Source organism: Schistocerca piceifrons, chromosome 3 (genome assembly GCF_021461385.2).
Source record: "Schistocerca piceifrons isolate TAMUIC-IGC-003096 chromosome 3, iqSchPice1.1, whole genome shotgun sequence".
NCBI classification, from domain to species: Eukaryota; Metazoa; Arthropoda; class Insecta; order Orthoptera; family Acrididae; genus Schistocerca; species Schistocerca piceifrons.
Window position 1 is genome coordinate 120046186 of NC_060140.1, and position 17809 is coordinate 120063994.

General features: G+C 44.4%; 1 protein-coding gene across 1 annotated transcript in view; it reads left to right on the top strand.

The window, feature by feature from the left end:
- Positions 1-17809, top strand: part of LOC124788445 (organic cation transporter 1-like) — a 113988-nt gene that overhangs the window by 82307 nt on the left and 13872 nt on the right. Inside the window, exon 6 of the mRNA XM_047255717.1 lies at positions 1988-2175. Within this exon, the coding sequence (XP_047111673.1) occupies positions 1988-2175 (188 nt within the window). The remainder of the gene's footprint in view (positions 1-1987; positions 2176-17809) is intronic.

The following is a 17809-nucleotide window of genomic DNA, read 5'->3' on the forward strand; positions in this document are numbered from 1 at the left end:
AGATGCGAAGGGGTTACGATGTACTTGGTGTGGAATATGGTCACCCTCCTTTTCACAGGGCAGATTCGGTCGGTCAGCCTGAACTTGAAAGGCGGATGTCCCACAAATCTTGATACAGCACAATTCATCGAGCAGTCTCATACAACTAAGCAGCGTCTCGATGTTATTCACAGTGGTCACTCAACATCTGACGTACTTGAGTCCCCTCATATAGCACAGCACACCTGATAACAACACTAAACATAAACAATACTAATGCAGAACACTGGTCATTCTACCAGTCACAGAAAATTGCAACACTAACCATTTGCATACAGACCAATGGTGAGCACGTGTACAAAGTTGTATTCACATCTAAACATGTCCCCTTGTTGCTTCATTTTTTGTCAGGCAGCGTATGCTGAGAGGTACTAGCTGTCATAAAAATTCCTGATCCAGGATAAAATCGTTTGTTTCCACTATAACCATGTCGTTTCGGCCACTTCTGAACAATTTTTGTATTGTCTGTTTCTTGTGGTACTTGTGATACATAAAACAGTAACAGTCGATGACATCCCCTAGTGTCATCTCACAAAGACTTGTTCAGCCATTGTTACACTGTTGGTTTGCATGTTTTCCAGGCTACCTGCCATCTCTTGTGAATGATGAGTGCTACAGTGATTTACAACCAACTGAAGCAAAAAACGCTACAGTTTTGTTTCAATGGAAGAGGTAACACAGTTGTTTAAATTGTAAAGCTTGGGCAAGAATCCTACATCCTGCGAAGGGGTAGCTTACATTAGCATTAGCATTGCCCTACTGGCCAAAGTGGAATCACAGGAAGATCTCCGGATCTAGTTCGTTATGCCAGCTAGTCATAGACTGAGTTCCCCTTAGTCATGCATAAATCTGTTTGCGTGCACTTGCAGGTAAACGGCATAATGTGACATGCATAGAGTAACGAAGTGGCGTCAACAAAATTCTTCCGCCGTCTACCGGATACCCTGACAAGGAATTCTAGTTTTCTAGTAGACGCAATGTGAGACGCTCCAACAGCACGTTGGAGACGAAAGCGAAAAGGAAGGTTGTGAAACGAGAGGAGAAAAGAAAGGGACGGATGCTCTTGGCAGACTGGCAGGGAGTGGCACGCAGAAATCGTGAATTGAGCCAATCGTGACGATATTAACAGATGGACTGGTCCTGCAAGAAGAGTGGAAGGGGACCTGAAATTTTTATACGGGCACAGAAAATGAATTTCGAGACGCAGAATGAGATTTTCTCTCTGCAGCGGAGTGTGCGCTGATATGAAACTTCCTGGCAGATTAAAACTGTGTGTCGGACCGAGACTTGAACTGGAGACCTTTGCCTAGGTGACCAGATACTTGCGGATAAATTTCGAAATGTTCCACGATAAGTCGAGGACTGGAGGAGACTTTTATTTGAGGTCACGGGAGACGCCTCGGAACCGTCTTCATAGCATAATTGGCAGACTCTAGACGCTGCATTGAAGGTAGTCACGTCTGCCATTCAATTACGTAGCATGGATTGTGCGGCTGGTCCCGGCGGAGGTTCGAGTCCCCCCTCGGGCATGGGTGTGTGTGTTTGGCCTTAGGATAATTTAGCTTAAGTAGTGTATAAGCTTAGGGGATGATGACCTTAGCAGTTACGTCCCATAAGATTTCACACACATTCAATTACGTAGGTGGGCTTCAGAATATGCAGAAAACATAATTCTGTAACTTTCACCGATTCCGTCGCCTTCAGCATTCAACAGGCTTATTCACAACGGCGACAGGGCTGACGGTACAGCACCACCCTAATGACTGTGGTAATGCTTAGTTCCTGACAATGTGAAATCCAAAAGACTTTTATCATTTGTAGATTAACAGGACAGTTCATTAGAAGGCACTGCAAAAATCATTTCGATTTCCTTTACTCTTGTGTGGTTACAAATATGTTTCTAACAAATCTGTTTCAGCCATACAGCCCATGTGTTTTGACTTTGCAGTTGGTGTTCCGAGTGTCGCCATGGCAGTGGTAGTGATGGCCATGCAGTTCTGGTCGTCGGCTGGTTCAGCTGTCATCAACCTTCAGAGCATCGAGGTGCACCCCACGTGTCTGCGACAGATCACCGCCAGCGTAGAGTGCACTGCTGCTGCTGTTTGCATGTCTCTTGCTCCGTACATCGTCTTTCAGGTACTCCGTAACAATGTGCTCAGCTCCTACTGAAAATTATATTGAACCCCTGAAAGCAACTGTCGTCTGTAACTAAATACTAGTTCAAGCGCCAAAAATCTGGTTTAGAGATAATTATCAAAATGTTTATAGCAGCAATTTAATCTTGCAGCTCTTCCATCGGTCCGTCTTTCCATACAAAAACAACAATACGGGAAATTTGGCTCTGCCTTGATGCAAAAAACTTTTATTATTTATTTATTTATTCCTAAACTAGTTTTGACAACAAATATCGCCATCTATAGTGGCATCCTTAATTATGAAATATGCAGCAATAGCATAGGTACAAAACGTTGTAAAAGATTACTACATGTTCACAGTTTGTTTTTTAAATATACTTTTGTATATGCTATCTCCGCACGTTTTAGAATTAAAGAACCCACTGAAGATGGAAATACTTGTGGCTGAAATTAGTTTTGGAAGGCGGTCCGACAATTAGCATATTGTTGTGGTTATGTATAGCAGTTGTACAAAAGCAATATAAAAGTTGGAGATCACAGTACAACATAAAAACAGTACAGGTTTCTTTTCATATACGTGTTGATATTCTACGGTAAGAACAAAATGATATAAAATTTGAAGATAATAAAATATTCTGTATGCAACGGCTTTAACTTAAATAAGGATACAAGTGCCCTCATAGCAATTAGCACTCAGTTCAGAATGTTCTTCTCTCTAACAAATGCAATCATTTTAGCTAAATCCCTTCTCTTTCCTTCAGAAAACCTAGGTTCATAGGGTAGTGTTTCCAGCTGCATCTTCTGATGGTCAGAAGGCTTCACATTCATCTTCAAGGTGTAATTGTCCTTGAACTCTTCAGTTGCATTGAGAGTTGATGCATACAGAGTCCCTAGGCGTTCAGTTGCCAGTCTGATCCACTGTGCTATTGAAATATGCACACTGGTGAACTTTTATATTTTTCGGCAGCTGACTTAAAGTCGTAAACAGAGGTTTGTGGTGTCGTGCGCGTAGGTTCAGTGAGAGGGGAGCTAAATCTTTCGTAGCTTCACGCACCGTTAGCCTCTTTCATTTCTCAAAATCACGATCGCAGAACATAAAAGTGTACTATTTCCGTAAGCTAACCCTTTGCTTTTAGGTAAAGCCACAGAACCATCGTCTTATTTTTGTTCTCCCCACAGCAGCAGTCAGTTCATGTTATTAGTTTCTTTTTAGAAGTAAATTTCGATGTAAAAGTTTGGTGCACACAGGAAGCAGTTGCATTCCCATCCCTCCGACGTACGGCCACATGCCAGAGAAACATGTTACCGGTTTGATTATCACCAACAAGAATGCAAAAGTTGTAATTTGAGAGCTCCAATAAGTAGTACATTTAACAGTGCCTGAATGAAGGAAGAGTGCATTCGTTCCCTTCGCTGCGTAGTTTCTTTCTTTCACTTTGAGCTCTACCTTCATCTCTCTTCCTCCATTTTGGTGGGATTTTCCTTTACATTTTGTAATATTCTGTGCTATTTCTGTAATAATTACTTCAGCGTTGCCCTATTGTTGCAACGCTCAGCCATTCACAACAGTGTACGCTAAGGCATTACCAGAGGCTTGGCACAAGACTCATTATTTGAACGTCGACAGTGTTAGACACGAATGTCGTTTTGTGGCAGCTGTAAGCATTGTTTCCCGCTGTTCTCGTGCTTGTGTCAGAATGTGTATCATTGGCCTTGGCGATCACAGCGGAATTTCACCTACAACTCAAATTTTCATTTTTTGGCGCTTCACCCGTTATTTACTTACATGCCCCAATTTCGAGTACGAGCTGAACCATCCAGTCACTGATGGTGATATTTTGAGTGTTTGCTTCATTACAGTGAATCTCACGATTTTAAAACAATTCTAATCATGTGTTTATCACCTCCTAATTCGGCTTCTTTCAACTTTAGCACAACTTGATCTTCAGTGACTCAAACGACTCTATTTATACTTGATGCCGTTTTATCAAAATAAACAGAAATTAAACAACTGTGTGCTCTGCAGTAACTCGCTGCAGTGTCTCACTGGCCCGATGACAAATGTGCTTTATTCATAATCTGATACTCTCTCTCTCTCTCTCTCTCTCTCTCTCTCTCTCTCACACACACACACACACACACACACACACATATATACTCACACAAAATACTCCGATAAATTCTCTTTGCGTTATTGAACTGCTAAATACCTGCACTGATAGATAACTTTACTATCAGAGCACTCTCTCAGTTCTTTACGTACTGACGCATCTAGCATTTGTACTCAAACACTCACACAGTCATACTATACAGAGGCGCACAAATAACTGCGTAGTGAAGTACAATAGTACTAATTTCTTGAGTAAATGTTGGAGTTAGTATTGAATACTGGACAATGTCTGTTTAAAATCAAGTAAAACTATGAATTTCCTAACGTGACGTTACAAGAGCTCCATCTGTAATGACCCTGCTAAAACTTTACAAAACATCTTGAGGGTAAACAATTGTATTCGCACTAAAACTGTATGGAAAATAACTACAAGAAAAGCCACTATTGCCGTGTACTCAATTACAAATGTGCTGAGCACTGACAGCGTGAACATATTCCTATAGTTTTTGAAATACAAAAGAGTTTAGATTTAATATGTAATTTCTGATTGGTCAGTACTCTTCGAATACGTTGTAAATAATAAACTGCGATTTAAATGTGATCTATTAGTGAAAAAAACATCGTATATGTGTAAGAGAAGTCATAGCTCGCAGAGAAAGATTTAAGTGTTCATTTTTCCTGCAGGCTGCTCGAGAGTGGAACGGTAAACAAGTAGCTTGAAGGTGATTCGACAAATCCTCTGTCACGCATTTAATTATGAATTGCAGAGTATTCATGTAGATGTAGATCTAGATGTAGAGAAGAACGCGCTGGCATAACAGATTTATATGATCGAGCAATGTGTGCTTCATATTTAAACTTTCATTCAAATGTGCTACACTTCTACACTACAAAGTTAAACAGATAAAAATTGTTTGTTAATAAAGTAAGTCCGTATAATATTTGCTGATTCAGATAAAGACAACACATGTTTATAACAGTTTTATCTCACTGAAGCATGAATGTCCACTTAACTTTTCCAACGACAATCCATTGTGCCAATCCTCTGCTACACAGATTCAAGTCGAAGGCCAGTTTCTTACTGGGTTCTACGAAACCACGTCAGATCTGCTTTCCACCATTACACGACTGTTGATTCCTGTTGCTTCTTATCTTTTTCTTTAAATCTTGCTCAGAAAATTACTTTCGCTTCTTCTTCCGTAAATATAACAACATCCTCTCTTCTTGAGCCGTATGCACTGCTCGCGGATATTTTGTACACTTGATTTTCAACATAGATTTTGACACTACATTTCTTCAAGACGGAATAGCTACCAAAACTCTTCGTTGCTTCTGATGATCCTCGAAAACTGTAACAATGTAACTTCTTCACATGATTGTATCTCTCTTTCCTTCAGCTCGCCGGTCGGAGTGGCCGTGCGGTTCTAGGCGCTCCAGTCTGGAACCACGCGACCGCTACGGTCCCAGGTTCGAATCCTGCCTCGGGCATAGATGTGTGTGATGCCCTTAGGTTAGTTACGTTTAAGTAGTTCTAAGTTTTAGGGGACTGATGACCTGAGCAGTCAAGTTCCATAGTGCTCAGAGCCATTTGAACCATTTGCCTTCAGCTCAACTTACTGGATTCCGGAACTTGACTCATAAAGCATCTTCTTTCCACAATGTATATACCGATCCTCCCTTAACGTATTTCCGTGACGTAGACCATAGCTTCACTTTCAGGTATCTTCGTTTCAATTACACAGATACACAGTTGTTTCCTAATGGGCATAATACTTAGCTTACAGTAACCACAAATGGTTCAAATGGCTCTGAGCACTATGCGACTTAACTTCTGAGGTCATCAGTCACCTAGAACTTAGAACTAATTAAACCTAACTAACGTAAGGACATCACACCCATCCATGCCCGAGGCAGGATTCGAACCTGCGACCGTAGCGGTCACGCGGTCCCAGGCTGAAGCGCCTTTAACCGCACGGCCACACAGGCCGGCACAGTAACCACAAAATTTACGTTGAGTTTATGTAAAGGTCAACACCAAAGCACATGCTTACAGATACGATTATATATTTAAATGTAAGCTACTTTTACATTTACGATTTTTCTAAGAAAAATCAGTAAAAATATATATTAAATCAAAATTACAACCATGACCAATAAATGTGGCGAAGAATGTTAGTAGAATTACTCTATGTTAATTCAGAGTAGAAAATCTCCGGCACCCTTTCCCAGAATACTTCTTTGTAATGGTCTTTGCTTATCCTGCAGATCATGCAAAAACTATTTTTACCTGGGCTGATGAAGAGAGGAGATAATGTCACCTTGGCGAACCTTCGGGACAAGTTGAGTGATCATTGGTGTCATCCCCTGTCAAAAGAATGTCGTCCAAGTTTTAAGTGTCGCTGTTTAGTGTAGTTTACTATGAAGAGAATGTGTAGCCTGCGCCATTTGTACTGGTGATCTAAATGAGAGCAAGGGCAGCGTGAATACCAGAGCCGGCACATGGTGTAATCCTGTCTAATGGCACCTCTCAGACTGCCGAGCTTAACGTTATCTGAAATACTGTCACCTGCCATATGGCGTAGGGCCTACAAGGATTGTGTGTTAAATTCTTAGCATTACAACTTAATAACAGATTTAACTGCGAGGAGCATACCACAGAACTGCTGAAGCGCCTAAACAAATATCTATGTGCTGTGTGAATTTTGTGAGACACAGGTGACGTAAAAATTAAAAAAAAAAAAAACGCTAGCGTACTATGCTTACTTTCATTCCATAATGTCATGCAGAACTATTTTCTGGAGTATCTCATGAAGCAAAGGTAAAGATTTCCGATGAAAATAGGCTTAAGATATGTTTTCTAACCGACTCCACATCAAGAACTTTGTAAATATGTACTGTGTATGCTTGCTTTCTGAGATGGTCGACGACCTTGAGGATGTCCTCACTATGCCGCGCAGGGTAGCCGCGTGGTCTTGGGCGCCTTGTCACGGTTCGTGCTGCTCCCCCCGTCGGAGGTTCGAGTCCTCCCTCTGGCATGGGTGTGTGTGCTGTCTATAGCGTAAGTTAGTTTAAGTTAGATTAAGCAGTGTGTAGGCTTAGGAACCGACGACCTCAGCAGTTTTGTCCCATATGACCTTACCACAAATTTCCAAATTTCTCCTCACCATGGGTCAATTCGAACGAAAAGTACATCTAATCTAATCTGATCTAATCTAATCTGCGCATACAGGTTACTAAGAACATATATAAGTACATCATAACACCCATCCATTTCTCCTAGTAAACATGAAAAGAATTCACAATGGACTGGCACAAGTAGCTGTCAGAAAACTAGCTTTAATAACAGAAATTCAAAATGTAGACAGGATTGCATAGATTCATCCCCTCTGAGACCAAAATGTAATAATTGACAAACAGTTGTAAAGCTTTAAATGCATTATCTTCATTTTAAAAATAATTTTAAGAAAAAATGTGATGATTATGACAGTGAGGTACTCTTGGCACTGTTGACAAGAAGGTATATTACACAACAGAATAAAATGTCCTATCTATAAGTAACTGGGATGAGGTGTGAGGTGAAGCAGAAGGGACTAGTTCCTGCTACCATTTCCTTCAAACTACATAACTACTCCAAGTATATTTTCTTCAAACTACATCACTATAGCAGATATGTGTATCCCCCTTCTCACTACTGTCAGCATTCGCACAGACCACAGATCCACAGGAAAACTACTGTTCCAGGACAACTTGCAGCTGGTTAGTCTATCTCAGGCTACTTTATCACAAACAGCGGTTGTTGTGGACAATCTGCTATATTCAGATTCCCCCTTCTCAGTTACTATTGCTGTTTCGTAGGGACTAGTGACTGTACACACATCTTCAATACATTTTTTAATCTTCATTGGCCAATGAGCAAGAATCCCACTTTTCTTCACAGAAAACCTATAGCTGGAAAATCACCTATAAAGTAAACAGTAACACACGGGCACAGCACAACCATACAAGGACATGGCAAAACTCTCATGTACATATTATTTAATTCACTTAAACAGTCGTCCCTGCCTCTTCTCCTTGTCTGCCTAATTTCACAGATGGCACCGATTAGCTCACACGAGGGCTGCAGTCGATCTATATCATGAACTTTTTCTTTAGTTGGTCTCTCATTAGTACGAGTGTTATTCTCATTTGGACACCATTTTTACGAAAATTCTTTCTCTCAGTCAGAATTGCCATCGTTATTCACATTACACTCCTCAATAATATATCTCGGTTGTCATCGAGTATTGAGGATCCCATCACAGAAAAGCGTAAAAAAATAACAGTACACTATTAATCTTCAGCAACAACAAAATCTTATTTTGACATTTCACTGTGTACAAATTAGTTGCACTTTAATCCTTCTTTCAGGCTGCGTCTCGCTCAGTGTATGCATAGCGTAAAAGTAGTGATGCTTTCCTTAGTGGCTGACAAATAAAACTTCCATACAGTCTCGCTTCCTACATTAACATGAACAAGGCACTTCCTTGTATCCAACATTCGTCTCATTACAGCCACACATTTCTATAAGTTGACATATAATATTTCTTATTTCCTCTGATTCATTGATGTCAAAACGTTGAGTGACTACGAAATCTGAGATTTTGTGAGAGACACGATGCTGCATAAAAAGGCGTTCATATCATCTAGCAGTCTTCCAAAACACAATACTTAAATTCGACCACACTTGTTGTCTTTGTAAGAGATTACTTCCGGATTGTAGTCCATATTATTTTAAAATCGTGAGATCCAGGCCCACTACAATTTAACCAGGAAATATTTAGCCAATGGTGACACACATGCTCAGGTATAATGCTAGGGAGAACCCGATAGGCTATTATCTTGACATAAGGATAGTTAAGCACACAAGCAAACATACACACGATACAGATTTATGATGAATAAACTTTATATCTTATAATCAACTTTCGTTTATGCCATGGAAACTTCTACATTTGACACATGGTGCACTCCCTTGGAACGTTTGAACTGTAGACTTTCTAACTACACAGGAGTCTGATGCACTATCCTGCATATAGATTCTGAAAAACTTCTGCTGTAGACTTCAGTCCGAAGACTAGTTTGATGCTGCTCCCCATGCTACTCTATACTGTGCAAACCTCTTCATCTCCGAATAACTACTGGAACCTACATCTTTCTGAATCTGCTTAGTGTATTCATTTCTTGGTCTCCCTCTACGATGTTTATGTTCCACGCTTCCCTGCAGTTCTAAATTGGTGATCGCTTCATGCCTCAGAACATGTCCTACCAGTTAAGCTGTGCCACAAATTTCTCTTATCCCCAATTCTGTTCAGTACCTCCTCATTAGTTACGTGATCTACCTATCTAATGTTGAGCATTCTGCTGCAGCACCACATTTCGAAAGCTTCTATTCTCTTCTTGTCTACACTGTTTATCGTCCATGTTTCACTTCCATACGGAGCTACTCTCCATACAAATACTTTCACAAAAGACTTCCTGTCACTTAAATCTATACTCGATGATAACAAATTTCTATTCTTCAGAGACGCTTTCATTGCCACAGACATTCTACATTTTATATCCTCTCTACTTCAACCATCATAAGTAATTTTGCTCCCCAAATAGCAAAACTCATTTACTGCTTTAAGTGTCTCTTTTAATAATCTAATTCACTCAGCAGTCTCGGATTTAATTCAAGTACATTTCATTATCTTCGTTTTGCTTTTGTTCATTCTCATATTATATCCTCCTTTCAAGACACTGTCCACTCTGTTCAGCTGCTCCTTTGCTCTCTCTGTCGTCAGAAAACCTCAAAGTTCTCATTTCTCCTGCATGGATTTTAATTCATACTCTAATTTTTTCTTTTATTTCCTTCACTGCTTGCTCAGTATACAGATTGAATAACATCAGGGATAGGATGCAACCCCGTCTCACTTCCTCCTCAATCACTTCTTCTCTTTCATGCCCCTCAACTGTCATCTGGTTTCTGTACAAATTGTAAATAGCCTTTCGCTCCCTGTATTTTGTCCCCGTCACCTTTAGAATTTGAAAGAGAGTATTCCATTCCACATTGTAAAAAGCTTTTTCTAACTCTACAAATGTCAGAAACGTGGGTTTGCCTTTCCTTAACCTATCTTGTAAGATAAGTGATAGGGTTATTATTGCCTCGCGTGTTTCAACATCTCTACAGAATCGAAACTGATCTTCCCTGAGGTCGGCTTCTACCAGTTTTTCCATTCGTTTGTAAAGAATTCGTGTTAGTATTTTTCATCCGTGACTTATTAAAGTGATAGTTCTGTAATTTTCCCACCTGTTGACACCTGCTTTCTTTGGGTTTGCATTTATTGTATTTTTGTTGAAGTCTGAGGATATTTCACCTTTCTCATACACCTTGCTCGCCAGATGGTAGAGATCTGTCAGGCCTGGCTCTCCCAAGGCTGTCAGTGGTTCTAATGGAATGTTGTCTACTCCTGGGACCTTGTTTCGACTCAGCTCTTCCGCAACTCTGTCAAATTCTTCAATGGCCCTGAGCACTATGGGACTCAACTGCTGTGGTCATTAGTCTCCTAGAACTTAGAACTAGTTAAACCTAACTAACCTAAGGACATCACAAACATCCATGCCCGAGGCAGGATTCGAACCCGCGACCGTAGCGGTCTTGCGGTTCCAGACTGCAGCGCCTTTAACCGCACGGCCACTTCGGCCGGCCTCAAATTCTTCTCGCAGTATCATATCTGCCATTTCATCTTCATATACGTCCTCTTCCATTTCCATAATATTGCCCTCAAGTACATCGACCTTGAATAGACCCTCTATATACTCCTTCCACCTTTCTGCTTTCCCTTCTTTGCTTAGGAGTGGTTTACCATCTGAGCTCTTGATATTCACATATGCGGTTCTCTTTTCTCCAAAGATCTCTTTAATTTTCCTGTAGGCAGTATCTATCTCACCCCTAGTGATATATGCCTCTAAATCCTTACATTTGTCCTCTACCCATCTATACTTGGCCATTTTGCAGTACCTGTCGATCTCATTTTTGAGACGTTTGTATTCCTTTTCGCCTGCTTCATTACCGCATTTTTGTATTTTCTTCTTCATCAATTAAGTTCATTATCTCTTCTGTTGCCCAAGAAGTTTTACTAGCCCTCGTATTTTTACCTACTTGATTCTCTGCTGCCTTCACTACATCTCTCAAAGCTACCCATTCGTCTTCTACTGCGTTTCTTTCCCCCATTCTTGTCAACCGTTCCCTAATGGTCTCCCTACAACTTCTGGTTCTTTCACCTTATCCAGGTCCCATCTCCTTCAATTTCTACCTTTTGGCAGTTTCTTCAGTTTTAATCTACAGTTTATTCAATAAATTGTGGTCAGAGTCTACATCTGCCCCAGGAAATGTCTTACAATTTAAAACCAAGTTCCTAAAACTCGGTATTACTAGTGAATAATCTATCTGAAACCTTCTAGTGTCTCCAGGCCTCTTCCACGTATACAACCTTCTTTCACGGAAAACTTATGAGATACAAATTTCTGTGTCTATGACAGTCAGTGTATTCTCAATGAAACCTTTTGTCTCTTAGTTCCTTTTTCGAAACCGAACCTTTATTTCGTACTCTTCCCTTCTCCGACTCTTTGAGAACAGTTTCAGTCGCAAGTTGAACAAGGACCTTTTGCCTTCTCTCTTCACCAGGTAGAAAACTGACCAATCCACAACTTCTGTTGGCAAATAGCGTATATTTCAAAACTAATACGGGAGCTAATCCTATGGATCTGTGATGTAGCTCATTTATGAAATTTTGGAAGTCTTTAAGTAGACATCCGAGGTCTATGACGCTACGAGTGATAAACCTGGCATAACTTACCTGATTCCTTAATTCCTTCATGATCTTACTGAAGGGTTACAAGCAAGGTGGTAACTTGAGATGTAACCACCACTCGTTCACTGCAGGTGCAGCAGAGCTTCATGGCTGCGCTGATTTATTTGTACTTGGTTTTGTTTGAACCTCAGGAGTGAGTGCACTAATTAGCTGTCACTTGTAGCAAAGGGCTGCCAATGATCTGAGTTACTATCGGTACACAGACACAGTTATTCGACAGTCATCACAAGATGTCACAGTCGTTCCTACCATCTTTGCGAAAGCTGTACTGCGTGATTAACTGCAGAGATTTCACTTCGAGAGAAAACACTTCTCGTTTATACTACATTCAGAAAATGCAAAAACCTTCTATCTATTTAACACGCACGTTGATTGTCACATATTATGTCCGCCCCGATAGCTGAGTGGCAGTCCGGCTTTCGCCGCCATCCAGTGCGGACGTGGTGTTGTTTCCGCCTGCGGACGGCGCGCGCTCGCTGTTGTTTACATTTCAGCGGCCTTCACTTACGTGTCGCTTACGTGCACTAGAATCATGGCCAACCGTTTTCGAAAATCAACATTACGATTCAACTTCTGCAACGAATACACATGACGGAAGGCCTTGGAAATGGAACGCTTCCCACGCGACGTTACTAAGATCCAAGCTTCCGACATTTTGGGCATCCATTTGTCCATATTAAGCAGTACGGTGTACGTCAAAGTCATCAATGACGCGGTATGTGAAAGAATACTTCGTGACACCAACCATGGATTACGCTTTTGCCACGCCGACGGCAATGTCGGAGCGGTCACTGTCGACCATGCCGGCTTAGGAATGCGCACCATACGAGTTTTCGAACTCCCGTTCGAGCTTCCGGCGGAAGATGTTATCGCGGCTTTCCGCCCCTATGGCACTGTACATGGCCACACTGCCGAACTCTGGGCGCAATTACAAACGTACCCCTTTCTTAACGGTGTACGGCAGATCACCATCGACCTCCATCGCCACGTGCCATCTTACCTGCAAATTAGCGGGTGCCGCGCGGTTGTCATGTACGACGGCCAACCCAAGACCTGTTCCAGGTGCGGCATAGAAGGCCACCTCAGATCTGAGTGTCCTCAGCGACGAATCACCCAATTGCTAGGCGTTACCGTGGCACCTCCGGCTCCGACGACGGTTTTACCGATCACCTACGCATCGGCGCTCTCTTCTCCTCCCACCGGCCGCCGCCCATCGGACCACGTACCGGTGACCCTTCCAGCTGCTGCGGATACCGCCGGGGCCGACACGTCGCGCTCAAAGCCTGACGCTACTCCGGCGCCACTACCAACAGCGACGACTTCCAACACCCACCCGCCTGAACATATGGACGCCTCTTCATTTGACGTTCCCGCGACGGCCTTCCTCTCAGAGCGACACGACTCCCTTCCGTCTTCTGACACGGAGGGACGAACCCGCAAACAACGTTCACCTAAGAGGCGCAAGAGGAGGCGCCGTACGGTCTCTGAACGAGACGGATCACCTCCCCCTGATGCTCCAGAGGCCGTCCGACCCGTCGAGGCCTCGGAGAACCTACACGACGATACGAATGACGACCACATGACGCCGACTGTGGCTGTGTCGATGCCTACTCTACTGGCTCGCTCAGGTGTTCCTCAACCAATGGACTCCACCGTTGCGACTGCCGCCGAGACATCCTCCGCCCCTACGATAGAAGTGGAACGTACGACCATCACAACGACAGCGCCTTCAATGGTGTGGAGTGAGGACGTCGATGAGGACCCGGACCACACGCTGGGGACAGAGTTACCCCAGACGGAAGCATCGTTACGCCGCTGATAACGCCGTCAGGTGGCGTACGGCACGACTCGCCGTTGCCTCACCCCTCTACATCCTCCGCCGGTGGAGTTCCCCTCCATGGCGGGGTACGGCTCCAAACCTACCGAATAGCGACGATCAACACTAACACCATTAGCTCACCCGTGAAACTTCATCAACTGGGAGAGATGATATGGGCGTCGGACGTCGATATCGCACTACTACAGGAAGTGCACTTGGCCACACTTCCAGATGTCGCGGGGTATAACACTTATCCTTCTCCTGGTGACCACCTGGGACGCGGCGTAGCCATCTACGCCAGAGAAGGCTTCCAGTGGCCGATATCACATACCTTCCATCTGCCAGAGGCATGGCCGTCACCGTCATGGGGACGCGTATCATCAGCATTTACGCTCCGTCAGGCTCCACCCGCAGACGCGACAGGGCACTCTTCTATTCAGAAGAAATCGCTCCTTTGTTTCTTGGACGCTGCGACCATTACTTGCTTGGGGGTGATTTTAATTGTGAATTGCATCTTAAAGATCAAGTGCCCCACTACAACACCTGTCAAAAACTGCGTCTTGTCGTCCGAGATCTGTTGCTCCGCGACACTTGGGAAGTTCGGCACGGCGACGCGCCTGGACATACTTACCAGACGAGTCACTCCGCGAGCCGCCTTGATAGAATTTACGTCTCTTGGGAACTCACACCTGCAGTTCAAGGTGCAGAACTTTGTCCCCTGGCCCTTTCGGACCACTGTGCCTACATCTGCAACATTCTCTTCCCCAACCAAGTGGTCTGGCGTAGTCGTGCACCGTGGAAGCTAAACACCACCCATCTTCATGATCCCGAATGTCTTCAACGTGTTACAGAGACATGGGCCACCTGTGAACGTCGCTTACCTAAATACTGCACGACCTTGACCTGGTGGCTGGAATGTGCCAAACCTGCCATTCGACGTACTTTGATTCAGTATGGAAAGGAAGTTGCTATGTGGCGCCGGCACACTACCGACTATTTCTACGCCGTTCTCAGCGACCTGGACGCCCAACCGCCCACCCCCGACACCCAGAGGGAACGCAGCAGGATTAAGGCGCAAATTGTAACTTTGACACGCCGTAGACTGCAGGGGGCTATGGTGCGAACCCGATGTCAAGATTCGGCGGAACAAGAACATCCGACCATGCATCATATCGCCTCCGATAGGAAACATCGACGACAACAACTCATCACCGAGATCACCACATGTCGTGGCCAGCACGTCACTTGCTAGGCCGAAATCGTCAGTGCCTTTGTCGACCACTACCGCACAATGTACCAGGACGAGACTACCAACAACCACGCTGAGGAGTCTGTGTTACCACACATAACTCGCGCCCTCACCAGCGATGAAGCGGACGAGCTGATGGAGCCCATTACGCGTGAAGAAATCCACGATGCAATCAAAAAAGGTGCTCTGAATAAGTCACCTGGTGTCGACGGATTGCCGATAGAATTTTATCGCGCTTTCTTCACACTAATGGCGTCACGGTGGACAACGATGTTTCATGAACTGCTGACGATGTGGAACGCCGTAACGCCGTCCTTTTTCACGGGAATTGTAATACCGATCCACAAACCGACACCAGGTGTGACGACAGCACATTACCGTCCCCTGACTCTGCTTAACGCAGACTGTAAAAGTTTTACACGCCTACTGGCAATGCGATGCCGCAAGGTCCTGCCTAGCATTCTATCCCCGGAACAGACAACTCCGGGTGGCTCAGTTAATATACAAACGGCCACAGGAGAATGTCGCGATTTAATTGCACTGGCAGCGGCGTGCAGACTCCGCGCCGCAGTGGTTGCCATTGATTTTGACAGCGCATTCGACAAAATGCGGCACCTTTTTCTGTTCTCAGTGATGAACCGCATGGGTTTTCCACCAGCCTTTATCGACATGATCCGGCGCCTGTACGGCACCGCCGAATCGCTGATTCAGGTTAACGGCCGTGCGGCGGGACCAGTGGCGATCCGGCGTTCCGTACGGCAAGGCTTCCCACTTTCGACCCTACTCTATGCCATAAGCCTGGAGCCACTCATCGGGAGTCTGACGAGCCACCTTTCTGGTCTCACTTTGCGACAGCACAGTTTTCGATGTCGTGCGTATGCGGACGACCTCCTCCTCTTGATCCGCTCACGGAGTGAAACACACGTACGGCACTGCAGCTGGCAGTAACATGAATGTGGCTAAATCCGCGGCCATGCCCATTGGACGCGGCCTCTCACACGACGACTTAGCACCTCTCCCGTGTGTACAAAAACTACGATACCTTGATATCATTTTCACCTCCACCGTGCGCCGCTCCGCTGCCATCAATTTTCGGCGTGCACTCCAAACTATCCGCACGACGGTGCGACAGAATCTTCTCCGACGACTCGATTCTTTACAACGTGTCCAATACCTCAATCATGTGGCGTCCAGAATGGTCCACATTGCACAGGTCCTCCCGCTGCCATCAACTATTGGACGCAGCCTCGAGGCTGCCTTCGGATACTTCCTTACGGCTGGTACGCTCTTTAAAGTCCGCTACGATACGCTCACCCTTCCCCCGCGAGCGGGGGGCCACGGCCTTGTCAATGTGCGACTCCGCGCGGCGTCCTTGTACATGTCCACCATGCACAAGCAGTGGCACGGGGCTCCTCCCTTACGCGCGGATTGCTGTAAATTCTTGTGCCCGCGACCATAACACCACCAGTACCAGTCGGACACATCAAGCACCATCTGACGCACATTTCTGATTTCATCGTCGACTTCAGTTATGCTCACACACACTTACCGACCACGCGTTCTCCTCGACCTAAAGATATTTACACCCCACTCCTTCGTTCCATATCCAGCAACAATATCGAACTGAGACGTCCGTCCACGCGGTGGCCCACGGTTTGGCTTCACATCCACCAGCCTTTTCTTCCCTCCAACGTCTGGGCAACATTGTACCAAGTCGCAAATGAAAAATTCGCCACAAATCATCGTCTTCACGCCATCGGACTAAAGGACTCTCCACTTTGTTCCATTTGCCGCCTCGTGGATGACGATGTCCATCAACTGACTTGTGCTGCCACCAGTGACGTCTGGAAACTTGCCCGACAGTTCGTTGCCTGCTACCTCCGCGTTCCGCCGGACTCGATTGACCCGTGGACTTCTATCCATCCTGAGAATACTTATTTCTCCGCTACCAAAAATCATGCGATTGTATGGGTCAAGGGATCGACGATCACCTACATGTATAATGATGGCGACAAATCACGCCTTGATTTCTGGCAGTACTTACGAACCGCCCACAGTGAAGTCGAACACCGACCGCGCTACCGCCCCTTCTTCGCCAATTACCTACATGCGATCTTTACTTCACCCCCGCTCAGTGGGATGGTGCCACACGCCGACAGCACTCCCGCCCCCCCCCCCCCCCCCTGCTGACATTTGAGACCCCCCGCGCTACTTTCTATATTGTAACCCACAGTGGAGTAGGCGCATGGACACGTGCCTCCTTTCTTTTATGTACTTTACCAGAAAACACTGGTTTTTTCCTCACTCCACTGTATATTGCTTCACACCTCTTATCTTACATCAGTGTTGATATTGTTTTTTTTTCCTACACCTTGTACATAAAAAAAATTGCTCTTCTTGTACGAGTATAATGTCTTGTGTTATTTTCGCCGGAAGGATGGCATTTCTGTTGTATTTAAGTTTGTACCAATAAAGATCTTTTGTTCATTTACCCTGTTCCTGGTAAAAAAAAAAACATAATAAAAATAATAAAATAAAACAAAAGTAAATCAAAAAGCTACTTTG